The following is a 15,022-nucleotide window of genomic DNA, read 5'->3' on the forward strand; positions in this document are numbered from 1 at the left end:
CTTTCGCCTCCCGGATTGGCGAAAAGCGGCACCCGAGATGTCCAATCACCAACAGCACCGTCAGCCGAACCCCTCCTCGAAGGGGAAAACAGAGCCCGCCTCCTCGGACCTTGGAAGATAAGGGCGGGGCGACGCTCTGCGTGCGCGCTGCCGTTACGCCGACGCACGGGCCGGCCGGGCCCGCCCACGCCCTCGCGAGTCTGGTTTCCGGCGGGAGCGCGGATCGAGGGGCGGAGGTAGCGCTGCGGCTCGGGTTGTGGAGGTGGCAGAGGCTCCGTTGCCCACTGGTACCCGCCGGAATGCCTCAGTTGGAAAACATGGTGCTTTGTCGCGAGTCCCAAGTGTCCATCTTGCAGTCCCTGTTTGGAGAGGTATTGTGGTCAAACTATCTTTTCTCTTCCAAATCCTGGAGGCAAACATTTCCGTGGTCTTGCGACGTGTCCTCGATTTTCTGTCTTCGTGTTTGGATTGAGGGGCAATACTCCATTTTTTCTGCATTGAGAAAAGGGTTGTTGTAGGTCTACCCCACTCCTCCACCCAAAGTAAGTGCTGGTTAGTCCCTTTTAAAGGAGAACGGCACAGGCGGGAGCGGCCGGCACCACAGGACGTTGGCCCAGGACGGGTTCTTTTTACACACGCCACGCTTTTGAGATGGTGTTAACCCAAAGTAGCCACTGGAAGTTGCTTAGTATCTTATCCCAGCTGAAAAAGATTTTACACGAGTGTGATCGCAGTGTTATTTTTTTCCAGTGTCAGTTCGCACGTTTTATTGAGGTAATAGGGGTAAATCAAGCGTGGATGTAGGTGGTGGTTTCAAGACTAGTGAGGGCCAGAGCAGACTTCAGGTTTAAAACTTCAGCGGCTTTTGCAGAATTGCAGAAGCCGTGAAGAGATCTTGTCTAGAATTCTTGACCAGCGGTTCAGGTGATGCCTGAGAGAAGAGGTTACGTGTCTTTGAATGAACACAGCTAGGGACTCCTTTTCATAGGCAGGAGGTAGCATTCACCAGTTCACAACTTCGTCTATTTTTGTGTTCCGGCGGCCTTTGGTGAGCCTTTTGCTTCAGCCTCATTAATTAGGCATGGAGTCAAGTCAGTCAGACTTGGGTCTTATCTGTGAGGAGAGTAAATGAGAGTTTAGGGTCAATACTCATTATCGCTCCTTCCCACCCATCTTCTGGTTTGCTTTCCTAAGTACTTTTTAAGTACTTGCATCCAACTTAAAATGTTGGATGGCAGTCTGAGTCTGTGGAGTATTAATGGAAAAGGACCACCTTCTAAAGGTGCACCGTAGCTAGGAAAGTAAGAGGTCAATGACTGCATCCTCATTATTCTAGTTATAATGCTTTCAGTTACAGTTATCCATATCATCACTGAAGTGTTTTCTCCGTTTTGCTCTTTGCATTCCTCCTTTGGAGATAATATAACACCAGATCACTCCCAACTAGAGCCGTCCTCCAGAAAAAAGAATATTGGCAAATAGAGGTGACTAGTATTGGTTTAGTGTTGATCACAGGAAGGGTTTCGACCTTTGCTCTTACTGCAGATCACGTTTAGCAATATTAATACCAATTTTCTCCAAGGTGCTGTGCATGTAGGAGATGCAAAAACTGTGGAGAAAAAAAAAACTGGTTCATATTTCTAAGCAGATTCATTTATTTGCTCAACAAATATTTACTGAGCACATTCTCTATGTTAGGCACTGTGCCAGATCCTGGCTAATTACATTTTGTTAAGGAGATTTATGAGGGTGAAAGGTTAAGTAACAGTGCAAGAGTTCAATACAATTCTAGGTAACAATAGAAAAGATGTCATAGGGTGGAATATTACTAAGCAGCTAATAGTGTATGCAGACCGATGTGGCAGGATTCCAGAAGAGGAGTGTTTCAGTGTAGCTTGGAAAAATTTCCTGAAGGATGTCTTGACCTTCTCTTTAAAGGTGAACTGTAGTATTTGAATAGCAGAGAGGCTCAGCAAGCAGGCGTTTAATTCTTGGGATAGCATTTTTGAGCCAGTTAATTTACAAGATTGTTAGGTATAAACTTAAAAAAAGGATTCACATACTAAATCATCCATCTTAAGTCTATTTTAGGGCTGCTTTGGCATATCCTATTAGAAAGTTTTCTCCTGTATAAATCTGAGTCCCTGATTTGTCTTGCAAAAGGAAATGTGTAACTTGGTGGCTATAATGTAATAAATGTTTAATAAATAATAATGATAATAAACACAAATATAGTGAATTTATAAATAAATAATAAAAATAAATAAATTACTATTATTGCAGTAGTAGATGATCATAGAGACTCTACTTTCTTGTGGAAATTGCATCATCCAATATTCTTGTAATTATTTTTTAAAACAAGTGCATTCCACTAGACTATGAACTCTTCCAGAGAAGATTTTGTCTTTAACAGCTATTTGTACTCTTTAATGCATCATCGTTTTCAGCATTTGTTAGGTGGTTAATAGATGAATGAAACATATTTGTAGTATTAATGAGTCCAATAGAGGGGTCTTCGACAGTCTTTTCACTAGGCAGCTGACTCTTAACATCTAGCAAGAGGTTCTTGGGAATATGTGTTTTGAAATATATGATATATAGATTTTATTGTTTTATTTGATGAAATGTGTACATTTAGGCCAGGGTAAATATAGTATGCATAATTTAAAAGTATTCTGTTAAGTTTTCCTAAGAACAGAGGACTCTTGAAATTCCTTCCAACTCTGTGATTACATAGGCTTTGTTTAAAATGTATAGTGAAATTGTAGTCTGTGGGATTAGATTCTTTAAAGAGTTAAGATAAAAATGGAGTATGGTCAAAGTTATCCTTGAAAAATCTCAAATCTATATATTTGAAAATACAAGAGTTCATGCATATAAACCTGCACAGTAATAAAAAGCATAAATACATATATACTATACATAGCATATATATCATATTGTATATGTAGTATATACTAAATATGCCAAATGCAGTTTTTCGGAAATTTTAATTTAACAGAGAAAGTGCTTAGAATTGAATTCAGGTAAGTTCAAAGTGTAATCATGGATCCGGTGTATGGTCACTGTTGAAATAACTTGGATTGAATTAAATTTTACTTTGCCATGTAAAACTTTCTCATGTTGGTAATTATTTTCTGTTTTGTACGTGCAGAGTAATACTTGCCTTTTCTCTCTTAGAGGCATCATTTCAGCTTTCCATCAATTTTTATTTATGGACACACTGCCAGTGGAAAGACCTACGTAACACAAACTTTGTTGAAAACTTTAGAGGTAAGAATAACTGTTAATTGATTTTTTTTTTTTTTTCTCATAGACTCCTAGAAATGGAATCTGGGGGATTATTTAGTATAGTTTACCTTTCTCTGAAGGAATATCTTCTATATGAAACATTTCTCACCAATTTTTGTTTGAGATATTGTGGACTGTGATAAAAAAGGCCAGCAAATGTTAGTGAAACTGTGACTTAAGAGATACAAGGTAGCCTTAGTTACATCGTTACTCTGAAAGAGAAAGAAAAGCTTCCGTTCCTCGGTGAGATTTGTGGAATGTCACTAAAAATAGTTATAGGTTCCATTATTTGTGCTAGATGCCAAAAGTTATCTTCCTAGAATGAGCAGTACTGCTTTTGTGATTTCTTTTGGAGAACAGACTATATTTGTAAGCACGTCTTTGTGTCCTTGTTACTTCTGGAATTAACCTCCATTTTGATCTTTATTTTACTATTTTTTTAAATCACAATAGATGTTTATTTAGAGTAACACAGTTGCAGCTCGATAGTTCTGAATTGTACATTTCAGGTTTATTCAATTTCCTAAAAATATTTGAGGGCAGCTGCAACCACAGATTTCAACTCCATCATTATTTCTTTGCCCATTCCTCTCTCTCTTTTTTTTCCGAATAACTTCTTTCAGATATGGTTCAAGGTAGAATTTATCCTCCTCATATTTTGTCCACTGCTCTTTAGGCAAGATCTGATGCCTCATGGTCAGGTCCAGTGCTCTCTTAATGCGAAACATCCTGTCGTTATAAAGGTTCTCAGGAAGACTTCTTATGGCCTCTTTCATGTCATCATTCTCATATGCTGTATCATCTCTCATTAACCCCAGTTTATTGAACCCTGCAGCATTGTAGTACCATTTTCGAATACCCTCCAGCCACTGGCTTAATGCCTGCTCGCCATTTTGACCCGAGGCTGCAGCGTTGCCTGCTGGGTCCATTTTGATCTTTAAATGAAGAGCTAGCTTAATCCTCATAGGAGGATTACTATGGTTTCAAACTCTTAAAATTCTTTTCGATCGAGGTTTGTTTATCGTTGGAATATTATCTTAAAATTATTAGTATGAAATTCCTAAGAATTTTAACATGTACTTGGGTTTCTTTATACAAATTCTTTAAAATACAGGTTTGCTCTGATTCTCTGTAGGAAACAAATGGCAGACTCAAATAATTGAAGTGAGTACCTTCATTGGTACTGTTGCACAAAGGTCGAAGAAATGTTAAGGGAACTAATAAGGGATGATAAAGCACTGAAAGCTTTTCTTCCTCCTAGAACTGAATGGACCATAGGAAGTAGCTGTTACCAGATCACTGTAAGAGCTGTAGCCTTAAATGGGAGGGCTGCCCAGCTGGAGCTGTGGCTTTTGGTAGAAGAATGTAGCCATGGTGGAACTATGGGCCACTGAGGGATAAGGGGTAAGTTAAGGGAATATTCATTTTGTTTCTTCTTACTGCTCTCCTTCAGGTTCCTGGTTCTTGTTGACTGAAACCAACCAGAGCCAGAAAATAAGAGAGTCTGGGTAATGCAGGCGGTAGTGGTCAGCCTCCTGGGGTACAGAGGAGGTTGGGGGATGGGGGAGATGTAGAGTAGAAGGTCACCTGCTGAATATCCATCAGAGCCGTTACTATATATGTGGGTTTTCTTTTCTGTTGACACGTTTTTCAAATTTTTGTTTTCAGCTCCCACATGTCTTTGTGAATTGTGTTGAATGCTTTACCTCGAGGCTGCTTTTGGAACAAATTTTAAACAAATTGAATCATCTTAGTTCTTCAGAGGGTGGATGCTCTACTCAAATAACCTGTGAAACACTTAATGACTTTGTTCGCTTGTTTAAACAAGTAACCAAAGCTGAAAGTCTCAAGGATCAGACTGTATATATTGTGAGTAATTTAATTTCATTATACCATCTATTTGAAAACTGCTTGTTGGTCAATTTCTGTAAATTTTTTCTAGTCTCATTATTTGTATTGCACCGTGCAAAGGTGCTTTTGGGATACAGAAATGTTTTAGATGTATTTCTTATCCAAAGGGAACTTCAGTTTAATGGAAGAGTTATGACACATACTACATGTGACTATGTGCAGAGTGTGATAAGTGGTAACCATGAGATGCAAAGTACAGACTTAAGCATATGTGGTACAGCTTCATGAGGTGATAACATTTGAGATAGGCTTAAAAGGATGATTAAAGGATTATAGGAAGAAACTGAAGAAGAGGAATTTCAGATGGTAGGAATTATGTAAGGAGAATCATGCAGTTGCAGTGGAGGCCAGGGAATGCCAATAGTCCAGTTTTGGTGGGTAACAGTGTATGAGGGGAGAAAAAAGCTAGGAAGGTAGGTGAGGCAGATCATGGAGTATCTTGAAAACTCTACTAAAGTGCATATAGGCAGTGAGGCGGTAGTGAAGATTTTAGAGCAACAAATCCGTTTTAGGAAGATTATTCTGCAAGGCATGTTAAATAGTTAGGGGGTGATGGTGACAGACTGAAGTCTAAAAGATGGTTTTCAGGCTCTTATCACTGTTTAAATTAGAGGAAATTTGGGCCAGGACTAGCCTTGGGGAAGATGCAGAGAGGAATAAATGGAAGAGACCTCAAAGGTCAAATTTTTCAATTGTGTGTGGAGTAGGTTTGTGGGGAAAGATGAATCATTTGATTTTGGCGTGGCTGAGTCTGAATTGTAGTTGTTAAATCAATGTGAAAGTGTTTAGCAGACAACTGAAAATGTGTAGTGTGTTTTATTTTAGTGGATTTTTTTATAATACTTTAGCCCTTTTTAAAATTATTATCTCTGGAATTAGAATTAAATTTTAATATAATGCCTTATTATAACAACTAAGTTATAAACTTAGTTATAAGGGACCAAATCTTACGCATTCTTGCATCTCCTGAAATTTATAAAACAGTTCCTTCCACATTTTAGTTTCATTCATTTATTTATTCAGCAAATAACTCTTGGGCACTTCCTGTATGCCAGGGACTATTTTAGATACTGGAGATAGAACACAGAACAAAATAGAGTCTCTGCCCTCTTGCAGTTTATAGTGTAGTTGAGGAAGATAGATAAAAAGCAAGTTAGTATGCAGGATGTCAGATATAATATGTTAATAGAGTAAGGGAGAATCACTTGGGTAGGGGGAGAGTAGTTACTTTTCTAAATAGAGAAGACAGAGAAGATCTCACTGAGATGATGACTGGGCTGAGATCTGAGGAGCAGGGAAGGAAGTGAGGAGCAAGCTTTGAAGATATGTGAAAAAAGAGTATTCCAGGTAAAGAGATTTACATAAGGCTACAAAGAAGACTGGAACATGCTTTGTGTATTCAAAGAATACCAAGGAGGCCATTGTGGCTGGAATAGTTTAAGTAGGGGGCAGAGTAGTAATGTTGTGAATCAAATGAAGGGTACAAGGATAGAAGCACGAAGACTAGGGTTATGGGTTGAATTGTTTCCTCCAAGAATTCATATGTTGAAGTACTAACCCCTAGTACCTCAGAATGTCCTTATTTGGAAATGGGGTCATTGCAGTTCTAATTAATTAAGCTGAAGTTATACTAGAGTAGTTTGGACCCCTAATTTAATATGACTGGTGTCCTTATATAAAGAGGAAATTTGGAGATAGACATGAAAAAACAGGGAGGATGCCACGTAAAGATTGGGGTTATGTTGCCACAAGCCAAGAGACTACTAGAAACCAGGAGAGACCTGGAACAGACCTTTCTCTAGAACCTTTAGAGGAAGCATGGCCCTGCCAGCACCTTGATCTTGGACTTCTGGCTTCTGGAACTGTGAGATAATAAATTTCTGTAGTTTAAGTCACCCTGTTTATGGTACTTTTTATGGCAGCGGTAGGAAACTAATACAACTGGTTATGAGGCATTTTTAATAATTTAGGCAAAACATCATGTTGGCTTAGGCCAGGGTGGTAGCAGTAGATGTGGTAAGAAGTGGTCTCAGTATATTTTGACAGAATTTCTGGTAGGTTGACTATAGGGGAGGAGAGAAAGAACAAAGTTAAGGGTGACTCAGAAGTTTTTGTGGACTTGAAAGGATGGAGTTGTCATTATCTTAGTGGAGAAGACTACAGCGCAGGGGGGCGTCTTATTGGGTAGGGAAGGAATCATCAGGAGTTTGGTTTGGGACATGTTAAATCCAATCCAAATACAGATGTTCAGTTGGCCCTTGGAGACTGGAGTCTTAGGTCAAGAGAGGCCCATTGTGGAGATACGATTTTGGAGTTGTGAGTACAGAGGTAGTAGTTCTTAAAGCTGTGAGACCATTAGGTCACCAGCAGAGTGAGTGAGTTAGAAGAGAGGGGAGTCCAAGTGCCCGAGTCTTGTGGCAATCTCTTGGTTATGGAATGAGGAGATGAGGAAGAACAAATGAGGACAGAGAAGAAATCAGGGATGTATAAAGAAAATTTGGGTAAATGCAGTGTCCTGGAAGTCTTGCTACACTGCCCCTTTCCTGGTCCTTTGACTAGGGAGAGCAGGGTTTCTTGGCGCTTTTTTGGTTTATGCTCATTAGCCTTTCTGTGTTGCTGGTTTCTTCAGCTCCACGTATGTGCTGTGTGAGGCAAAAAGACAACTCAGGCAGTACACCCTCAATACAGTGAGTTGTCATTCCTCTGCTCTTAAGGTCCCTAGCTGGTCTGTCTTCTCTCTACCTTTCAGAGCCCTGTTTGTTTTAGATGTAATATTCAAGATTCTTAGTTTTACTTAGCAGAAGGAATAGGAAAAAATACATCTACTCCCATCTTCTCGGAGTTAGAAGTCGAAGTTCTTTTAAAATGCAGGTGCATAGTGAAGAATACAGGTACTATTAGTACAGTTCTGCACCATTACCTTGATTTATGCCAAGGCAACTCTAGTTTAAACCGCTATTACTTGCACCATCAGTGTAAATATCAATATTGTGAAAAGGGCTAAATGTTTCAGTATTACGGTGAAAATAGTTTTGACTTTTCCAGCCTTTTGAAAGGATATCAGAGACACCCTTCCCACCCCCAGGGGGCCACAAACCGTACCTCAAAAACCAGTGTTCTAAGAAAGTTGGTCTTTCAGTGAGATAAGGTAGGAAATAAGATCACTGGTGGGGAGGAATTTAAGGAATTAAGAGGCCATATCAGAAGGGGGGCATTAATGTGGGTTTTGAAATATCCAAAAAATATAGGAGTTATAATAGGGAAGTGGTAGTAAGAAATGGTAATATTTAAAGAATGAAGAGGAATGACCTCAGTATATGTGGATGACAACAAGGAGAGTTTCAAAGCTGAATGTCTTTAGGTAGGACGGAAAATCAATATTCTATAAACAGCCTTGACGAGTAAGTAGGGCTCTACTCATTTTTCAGATCCATTGGATAGAAGTAGATATTCTGTAAGTACTTGTTAGTTGGCTAAACATTAAGTGTGAGAAAGTTTGCAGGTGTTTAGTGTGGAACATTTTTTAGAGTACATCTATAGACAGTTCAGCTATTTAATAAATGAATTGGTAAGCTTCAGTACTTAGGAAATACAGAAAGGTAGCTGAGAATGTTTTCTAGGCAGTAAACCAATTTGCAGATCAGGAGCCTATTAGAATGCCTTTGTGATTTATTAAGATAAATGTTTGGATCTGAATTAAAATTTTTACTTCTCTGAATCTTATCTGATCATTGCTTTTGAAGAAGCATCATTTATTAGAATATCATAAAATCATTAATTATAGTGGATTAACTAAATTAGAAGAATGAACTATTAATTTATTGCTTCAGCTTTGTGTGTTGCATTAAAATGGGCATAAAGATGGGCCAGTTATTTGAATTAATCTGTGTCCTGGATTAGTGAGTTATTTAAATGGAGATTGATGGGGAAATTGCATAATTGCTTAGTGGAGAAAATAATTTATATCTTTTTAGCAGTAAATAATTTTAACTTTATTTTGTCTAATTAGGAATGAAATACCTTAAGTTGATTACTCTCATAGATTGTTTCAAGCTGTCTACTAATTAATAAAACGTATAAAACAATTTGGACTACTTAAGGAAATAATATTCTTTGCACTTTAATTTTATTCCCAATTTAAATGATTATAGTTTCCAATAAGATTTATTAATAAAGTGTAAATGTTAAAAAGAAAAAAAAACAACCCAGCTTTTTAAATTTCAGTTCTGAGAAGAAAATGTACAAGAGGAATCTAGAACATTTTGCCATAATAGAAAGCTAGGAAACTATCAACTACAACTACGGTCATTTCAAAAAGACACAGAAGCTCATGTATTGAAAGAATTAATACTGTTAAAATGTCCATAGTACCCAAAGCCATCTATAAATTCAGTGCAATCCCTATCAAAATTCCAATGACATTTTTCACAGAAATAGAGAAAACAGTCCTAAATTTGTATGGACTCACAAAAGATGGAATAGCTAAAGCAATGCTGAGAAAGAAGAAAAAAGCCTGAGGCATTGTACTTCCTGATTTCAAACTATACTACAAAGCTATAGTAAAACAGTATGGTACTGGCATAAAAATAGATACATAGACCAATAGAACTGAATTGAGAGCACAGAAATAAATCTTCCCATATACATATGGTCCACTAATATTTGGTAAGGAAGCCAAGAATGCTCCGTGGGGAAAGGATAGTGTCTTCAGTAAATGGTAATGGGAAAACTGGATAGCCACATGCAGAAGACTAAGTTAGACCCTTATTTTACACCATTCACAAAAATTAACTTGAAGTGGATTAAAGACTTAAATATAAAAAGTGAAATCATAAAACTCCTAGAAAAAAAGCATAGGGAAAATGTTTCTTGACTTTAGTTTCGGCAACAGTTTTTTATTATTTATTTATTTTAAAGATTTATTTGAGAGAGAGTGCCCATGCATGGAAGGGGAGGGGCAGAGAGGGAGAATCTCAAGCAGACTCCCCACTTGCCTGGAGCCCAACGTGGGGCTTCAATCTCTTGACCCTGAGATCATGACCTGAGCCTAAATCAAGAGTCAGACACTTAACTGCCTGAGATACCCAGGCACCCTAGCAACAGTTCTTTAAATACAACACCAAAAGCACAAGCAACAAAAACAGAAATTAATAAGTGGGACTACATTGAACTGAAAAACTTCTGCATGGCAAAAGAAACATTCACCATAATGAAAAGGCAACCTATAGAATGGGAGAAAATGTTTGCAGTCATCTACTGAACAAGGGGTTAATATCCAAAATACATAAAGAACTCATGCAACTCAATAGCAAAAAAAAAAATCTGGTTAGGAAATGGGCAGAGGACCTGAAAAGACAGTTTTTCAAAGAACATTCAAATGGCCAGGTACATGAAAAGGTGCTCAACATCACTAATCATCAAGGAAGTGCAAACCAAAACCATGAGATACCACCTCACACCTGTTAGAATGACTATCATCCAAAAGACGAGTATTGGCAAGGTTGTGGAGAAAAGGGAACCCTTGTGCATTGTTCTTGGGATAGTAAATTGGTATAGCCACTAGGGAAAAAACAGTATGGAGGTTCCTTAAAACATTAAAAATAGAAATACCATATGATTCAGCAGTCCCACTTCTGGAATATATACAAAGGAGATGAAATTGGGATGTCAAAGAGATAGCCGCACTCCCATGTTCATTGCAGTTTTATTCATAAGAGCTGAGACTATGTGTTTATATGTACAGTGGAATATTATTCAGCCGTGAGAAGGAGATCCTGCCATTTGTGACAACATAGATGGACCTTGAGGGCATTATGCTAAGTGAAAGAAGTCAGGCAGAGACTCTTAATTATATGTGGAATATAAAAAGCCAAACTCATAGAAACAAAGGAAAATGGTTGGTTACTAGAGGCTGTGGGATAAAGGAAATAGAGAGATGTTGGTCAGAGTACAAGCTTCTAATTATAAGATGAATAAGCTCTAGGGAATCTGTTGTACAGCATGGTGATTATAGTTGCGCTATACTGTGTTACATATACTTGAATGTTGCTAAGAGTAGATCTTAAATGTTCTCACCACAAAAAAGAAATGATAATTATGTGAGGTGATGGAGGTGTTAGCCAAAGCTTTCATGGAAATAATTTTAAGTATATAGGTGTATCAAATAAACAGTTGTATGCCTTAAACTTATGCAGTGTTATATGTTACATCTCAAAGCTGGGGGTACAAAAAGGACCTAGAAGCTAGTTTGGAGGGGCTTCCACTGGCCAAACATGGTACAATTGGGCCATCAAAAAGAATAATCAGTAGATGGAAGTACATTAGATGTGTTAAAATCCATGAACTTATAATGATAGTAAACAAATAAATAAAAAACACAAAACCTCAGCTCATTGGTTACCATGGGAGTTTCATTTACTGGGGCACAGCCGTAGGCTGAATAATGGCCCCTGAGGGTATCAGATCTGAATCCCTGGAACCTGTAAATGATCCTCCATTTGGAAAGAGGGCCTCTGCAAATGTGATTAAGTTAAGGGTCTAGAAATAGGGAGATTTACCAGGTTTATCTGGGTGGTCACAAAATGCAATCACAAATGTTTGTGTAGGAGAGAGGCAAAGGGAGGATTTGACTAAACCACACAGACAGGAGGCCAAGTGATAGAAGCCGAGGCAAGCCGAGTAAGAGAAACTTGAAGGTGCTGGCCTTGAATTATGCTGTGTTGCAGCCACAAGCCAAAGAATACTGGCATCCACCAGAAGCTAAAAGAGGCAGAGAATGGATTCTACCTTAGAGCTGCTGGAGGGCATGTGGCCCTGCAGACACCTTGATTTTGGCTCTGTGAAACTGATTTCAGACTTACGATTTCCAGAACTGTGAAGGAATCAATTTTAGTCTGTTTTAAGCTACCAAGTTTGTGTGGTAACAGTTACAGCAAGCACAGAAAACTAATAGAGGCACAAACTTATTCTGAAAATTAGTAGATAAAAGGAAAGAATCAAGCATTTATCCCTTCTGTCCTGTGTGAACTTTATTTCTTAGTAACTAAATAGCAGATGAGGCGAAGTTCTTTCTAGAAAAATGTCCTGCAACAAATGCAGGAAGAATCATAGAAAATTAAGTTTTGCAATACCTAAGAAAGTTTTGGATATAGGTAATGATCGTCAGTTGATGCAGAAATCATTTGGTGAAAGGCCGCTGGGGAACTTTATAATAGATCGATCAGGCTGACAGTACCTGAACCTGTCAGTCAGTCTTAATGTCACAGAGAGGCAGCCAGGTATTGTGTTCCGGCTGATGTGATTCAATAAGAAATACAGAGCACTGTTTGTGAAGTATTCTTGGCCAAAACTTGAACCTGAATCTGATCAAGTCTCTAGATTTATTGACGGTTTTACAGGAAATATAAGGGATATAAGAACATGTTAAATGATACTAAAGAGAGACAGTCAGCCAATTCAGTATTACGAAAAATTCTACACAGTGGATTACCGGTTTTCAACAAATACATAACAGGGAAAAAAGGAAGGGTCAGGGGAAATCTTATAATTTAAAATTGACTAGAAGACAAACCAAATACAGTAAAATCAACACTTGCACCTTTTTGGATCCTGAATCAAATAAATGAACTCTAAGGAGACATTTGTCGGACAAGTGGGAAAATTTGAACGTTGGTTATTACATGATGTTAAGAAATGTTAAATTTTTTAGGCATGATAATGATACTGTGATTATGTTTTAAAAAAGTAGGTTTTCATTTCTTAGAGCTGCATACTGACATATTTACAAATGGAGTGGTATGTCTGGGTTTGCTTTAACATAATCAGCGAGATGGTGGAGGGGAAAAGTGGAGGTGGGTAGAAGAAACAAGATTGACCGTCTGTTGATGTTTGTTGAGGTTACGTGAAATATATGTGGGAGTTACTGATCTCCCTATCTTCGTGTATATTTTAAAATTTCCATAACAAGTAAAAACAAAGGTTAGATTAAATATTTTAGACAGTGTTATGAAGACTTTGATTTTATTTTTATGGACTAATGGACGACTTGAAGCAAGGTTTTTTTTTTTAACATTTTTTATCATCAAGATTTCAAACATATAAAGAGAATAGTGTAATGTACTCCAATGAACCCATCATCCCTCTTCAGTTATTAACATGGTCAAACTTGTGTCATCTTTACCCAGGAACATTGTTCCCTGCAACATATTATATTATCCATAATAACATACATACATTCTCTCTACATATTTATATACATCATATATGTTATCAATGAATATATGTGCTATATCTATATAGATGTATAGTATAGTGTATATAGTATATAGTATAGTATGTATACCATATATCTTTGAAAGAGAATTACCTTTTAAAATAACATATAGAGAAGTATCTTTTAAAATAACATTAATACCAGTGGTTTTGTAACTGAACAAAAATTTCACTTTTATCAAATGGAATAAAAAATGCATCCAGTTATTTTTCTTGTATACCTAGTAAGGTATCCTTAGAGCATTGATGGTATACCTAGAAAAGAAACCTTTTTAATGTAGCTGTGATTCATTTTATATTTAGAAATTTGGATTAAAATACATTGTAAGTAATGTTTTTTAATTTACTAATTTGACTTGTTTGAAATGCCTTCTGCAAATGTAAATGCCAGTTAAAAATTAATTCATAGGTTACAATTTTTCTTTTGAACATGGAAAATTCAAGTCTTGAATTGTGCATTATATAATGTTAATGTTTTATAAAGAGCTTTGTAAATTGATTTTGACACTGCATTTTTTTTATAAGGTTCTAGATAAAGCAGAATATCTAAGAGATATGGAAGCAAATCTTTTGCCTGGGTTTCTTAGGTTACAAGAATTGGTAAGTAATGTATAAGAGTCTTTTTGCCCTATGACCTAATCAATAGATTGTCTTGTCAGAGTTTTTATTTTGCCAATCTGACAGGTGAGAAATGAATCTTAACATAATTTAGTTTGCATTTCAGTTTGCATTTCTCTATTATGAATGTTGTTGAGCATTTTTTCCAAAGTAAAAGCAGTTTGTGACTTGATAACATTTATTCTTTATTTTAGCTTTTTATTTCTAATTGTGAAGTGACTAACCCTGCTTTCTTTTAAAGGTTTTAGGTGTTTGCTAGAGTAAATGGTGGGGGCCTAAACTTTAGACTTTCTGAAGAATTTTTTAAAATTTTCTTTTCAGTAATCTAGAAAAAGAATGGTATGTCTATTCTGGGTCTCTGGAGTTCTACCTCATGGCCAGTCAGTGTCAAAACCGGCTTTGTATTTCAATTTATAATTTGTTCGCACTGAATAGTATTAATACTACTCTAATTGTCATGGACTAATGAGAAAAGAATAGGGATGGATCTAATATGCATATGTATCAGGTCAAAGCCAAATAATGTTATGGCAAATCAGGGTTTTGCAGAAGTTTGAATAAAGACAATGTGCTCAACATCGCTCGGCATCAGGGAAATCCAAATCAAAACCTCAATGAGATACCACCTCACACCAGTCAGAATGGCTAAAATTAACAAGTCAGGAAACGACAGATGTTGGCGGGGATGCGGAGAAAGGGGAACCTTCCTACACTGTTGGTGGGAATGCAGGCTGGCACAGCCGCTCTGGAAAACAGTATGGAGGTTCCTCAAAAAGTTGAAAATAGAGCTACCATATGATCCAGCAATTGCACTACTGGGTATTTACCCCAAAGATACAAATGTAGGGATCCGAAGGGTACGTGCACCCCGATGTGTATAGCAGCAATGTCCACAATAGCCAACCTATGGAAAGAGCCAAGATGTCCATCG

At 37.4% G+C, this 15,022-nt stretch overlaps 1 protein-coding gene and 1 pseudogene across 2 annotated transcripts in view; one reads left to right on the top strand and one right to left on the bottom strand.

Moving 5' to 3' along the window:
* Positions 1-216: 216 nt before the first annotated feature.
* The window catches only part of ORC5 (origin recognition complex subunit 5), an 89,986-nt gene continuing 75,180 nt past the window's right edge, over positions 217-15,022 (top strand). For both annotated transcript variants that reach the window (XM_028119704.2, XM_028119711.2), the window contains exons 1-4: positions 217-371; positions 3,181-3,273; positions 4,960-5,160; positions 13,999-14,073. In XM_028119704.2, the coding sequence (XP_027975505.1) occupies positions 300-371; positions 3,181-3,273; positions 4,960-5,160; positions 13,999-14,073 (441 nt within the window). In that variant the 5' untranslated portion in view covers positions 217-299. The remainder of the gene's footprint in view (positions 372-3,180; positions 3,274-4,959; positions 5,161-13,998; positions 14,074-15,022) is intronic.
* Positions 3,862-4,100, bottom strand: LOC114221641 (cytochrome b-c1 complex subunit 7 pseudogene; annotated as a pseudogene).

The sequence above is a fragment of the Eumetopias jubatus genome, unplaced genomic scaffold (genome assembly GCF_037043125.1).
Source record: "Eumetopias jubatus isolate StellerSeaLion01/CBP00866 unplaced genomic scaffold, mEumJub1_p1.0 scaffold_14, whole genome shotgun sequence".
NCBI classification, from domain to species: Eukaryota; Metazoa; Chordata; class Mammalia; order Carnivora; family Otariidae; genus Eumetopias; species Eumetopias jubatus.